Here is a 3,333-nt window from a genome sequence, read left to right on the forward strand (position 1 = left end):
TTTTTAATAAATTAACCGCTAGTGTTTTGAGTTGTGATGGAAGTATTTTAAGCTCAATTCATTAAAAATTAATATATACTTATTTTATTTTTAATGTCTATTTATATTATCCTTACAGCAAATTACTGTATGCCTAATGTCTACTTTTAATATATTAAATGTTTATTTACATAATTCTTAATGTCTATTTATAATATTTTAAAAAATATATAATGAACTTACTCAATTAGAAATGATTTTAAGAATTTGTGAATAATAATTCTACTGCTTTTTTAAGTTACTTCTATTTGACCATTGACTTTGGACACTACTAGGAAAATAGAAAATGTACATGTATTATTATATTTACAGGCGACAACTAATACTTGCTTGTTGCTTCTTAAATTCATATCAGCAATCACTAGCATCTTCATTAGTTATTAATTTATTATTATCTATACTAATATTCTAAATGTCTTAATATGTTTACATTAACAATATATTATAATAATGAAATTGATTTGGCTTATTTATATCATAATAATTAAATAAATTTGGCTTATTTATAAAAAAGCAATTATAAGTAATTGAATTATGATATTTCAGTGAATTTAGATTGACTAAAAAGATAATTGCCGGTGGAAAAAAGAGAGCATTATTATTATCGTACCCAGTGTATGTACACGCTCATAAAATTATGATCAGGCTCACTGGGGGATTAAAGTTGACAATCCATACTTATAATGGAGGATACAGCCAAAGAGTTTCTCAGCTTGAGAAAAACGCGTAGATAAAGAGATTCTTGCAACAATAGAGAATAAGTGAAGCTAAACCTGTAAGTTAGCTCCTAACACAAGCTAGAAAAGGAAAAAAAAAAACAGCATGTTATAAGAATAAATTGTTTATTGTTTACCATTAGTCAAGCATAAAATATAGAATTAGAAGCAAACCAATCAAGAAAAATAGATTATTGACATTCACAACCTTTTCTTATGAATTATAATTATGTGTCTTATACAAAAATGAAGCAATCAACGCACAACCTTGGAACACTTCTTATACCAAATGACCCAAAAATATGATGAACTCTCACATACATCATTAACCTAAATGCAAATCTTATCAAACAAATAAATCCCTATAGACGTAATATTGTATTTTTACAAAAACTTGGACCGGAAGGTAGATGGGCCGTCTTATATTAAGATGGTCACGGCCAAGACTAGCTGTTATATTTTTATTCCTCACGATCTAGCAGCATGCAGACTCTAAAAAAACTCCGCAAAAATGCATTTGCTTTTTACAAATTCAATGACATAAACCCTCACCTACATGAAGAACATAAAAAAAAGCCTTGAAAAAAATGGTACCTACATGCACAAAACCTCCTCTATAAGTTCATCTACCAGAAAACACTGTAACTCTTGTATTATCAAATCTGTATCTTCTTCTAAGTCTAACCATTCCAACTCCTTTTGACACACTTTATCAGAAGAATCCTTCTTCACCTCGTCATGTTGGTTCACAAGTACGGACCACAACACTTCCTCGAGCTCCTGACCTTTTTGGCATGCACAAAATCTTTTTGCTACTGGTTTTCTCCATGTGTTTAAGCCAACTGAAGGTTTAAAGATCTCGATGAGGCCCAAATTTAAACGATCAAATAAGAGCCTTCTTTCTGACTTCTCCCTCGGTATACACTTCCCATACTTCTTCTCGAGTGATGAAAACACCAACGGGTCCAAAACATTATCGCGCAAGAACAAATTTCGGCTTAGGCAGCTTCCCATTTCTTCTAAGTCCCTCATCTGAAGTCCTGACTCCGCCACTACATCAACTACATAAGAGAAATCCCAGCATTCTTCGACTCTAGTTTGATAAATTTCGATAATTTGAGGATCTTTCTGATAGAAACCTACTGAGCTCGGTTCATCACCCTCATCACTAGATACCACCATCTCTAGACCCTCTGAAACCGATTCAAAAGACATTGTTTCTATTTGTAGAAGCTTGATTTGCAAACCTACGTACACAACAGGCAATCTAACTTTTACAAATCGAACCTTTTTATCAATGAAATAAAGTTATTGAAAAAAATATGAATTTTGATATACCTTGGCCATCATTCTCCAAGTCTGAAACTGCCAAAGGTTCATGGCTCAAATTCTCTGGTCCTTCTAGTGAACTCACGGGAGAACGTGGATGTTCAGAGTCATAGCCTTTGATCTTCAACTACAAAACAATATCCATAGAATGATGAGAAAAAAAAGAAATGGATATCATAAAGTCACAATGAAGCACAGTAGGAAAGAAAACATTATCTAGGAGTACAAAACAAGTTTATATTCAAAAATCTTTGTAAAATTCAGTATCAGGAACAGGAATGCAGGGCAAATTAGCAGCAAAGATACACTTAGTTCGTACAGCCGACCCCAATCTTTTGGGATTAAGGCTTTGGCGTTGTTGATTGTCCTCCAAATTAATTTCAGAGCAGATATGAAAGCTAAATACAAAAATGAGGTTGATGCCATTACATTAAGGTTTTTTTCCAAGCTTTATATATGGTATCAGAAGCTAACATAATAAAAAGTCAGGGGTTTGAATCTCAATCACCCCTGATTTACAGTGGAATATTTAGCGCCTATGCGCATCTACACTTCTAACCCAATGGGCTCTCGTGTGAGGGGCGTGTTAGAGTATATAACATATCCTAGGACCTCAACCATAAGCTTAACTTTTTGGTTGAGTTGGTTCCTTTGACACGTTACTAATCCAAAGTCCAAACTACTATAACAAATTTATGGTCAGTTTTTTGACAGTGAAGCGTTGTAAATAAAAGATGTGATAAATACCTGGTGTTGCCCAGTCTCTGCATCACTTGACAAGTTTTCTGTCATTAATTTGATACAAGTGTTTGTTTTTTCATATTCTTCATCCACAGCTTCCTTAGATTCCAATGTTAGAGGAGCAAGATCACAATTTGAACACAAAGAATCAACTTTAGATCTGTTACCAGATTCTGATGTTAGATTGTCATCTGAATCATTGCATTGCTTACTAACCCTCTTGGATGGTCTCAAACACCAATTTCTATCAAGTGATAACTGTCTTGCTCTACTTCTAGGAATCCAAGCAGATGGGAAGAGCACTGGTTTAGCCAAGTATCGCGCAGCATAAACCGGACATCCATTCATATTAGTAGTGTTGAAATTCCTTTCTTTACTACTTGTAACAAACCCTTCATATTGGATTTTGCTTCCGCAACAATTTCTTTCTTCAAGGGAAAACTTTCTCTTCCTCCGTCTTTCTGAAAGTTGCTTTTCGGCTTTCTGGGTTTCCTTGTTAGTATATTCC

At 33.6% G+C, this 3,333-nt stretch overlaps 1 protein-coding gene across 1 annotated transcript in view; it reads right to left on the bottom strand.

Annotated features, from left to right (window-relative positions):
• Positions 1-1,045: 1,045 nt before the first annotated feature.
• Positions 1,046-3,333, bottom strand: part of LOC130802391 (uncharacterized) — a 4,369-nt gene continuing 2,081 nt past the window's right edge. The window contains exons 2-4 of the mRNA XM_057666397.1: positions 2,832-3,333; positions 2,094-2,211; positions 1,046-2,002 (exon numbers count right to left, since the gene is read on the bottom strand). The exon at positions 2,832-3,333 is cut by the window's right edge and continues 701 nt beyond it. Of these exons, the coding sequence (XP_057522380.1) occupies positions 1,350-2,002; positions 2,094-2,211; positions 2,832-3,333 (1,273 nt within the window). The 3' untranslated portion in view covers positions 1,046-1,349. The remainder of the gene's footprint in view (positions 2,003-2,093; positions 2,212-2,831) is intronic.

The sequence above is a fragment of the Amaranthus tricolor genome, chromosome 16, assembly GCF_026212465.1.
Source record: "Amaranthus tricolor cultivar Red isolate AtriRed21 chromosome 16, ASM2621246v1, whole genome shotgun sequence".
Taxonomy (NCBI): domain Eukaryota; kingdom Viridiplantae; phylum Streptophyta; class Magnoliopsida; order Caryophyllales; family Amaranthaceae; genus Amaranthus; species Amaranthus tricolor.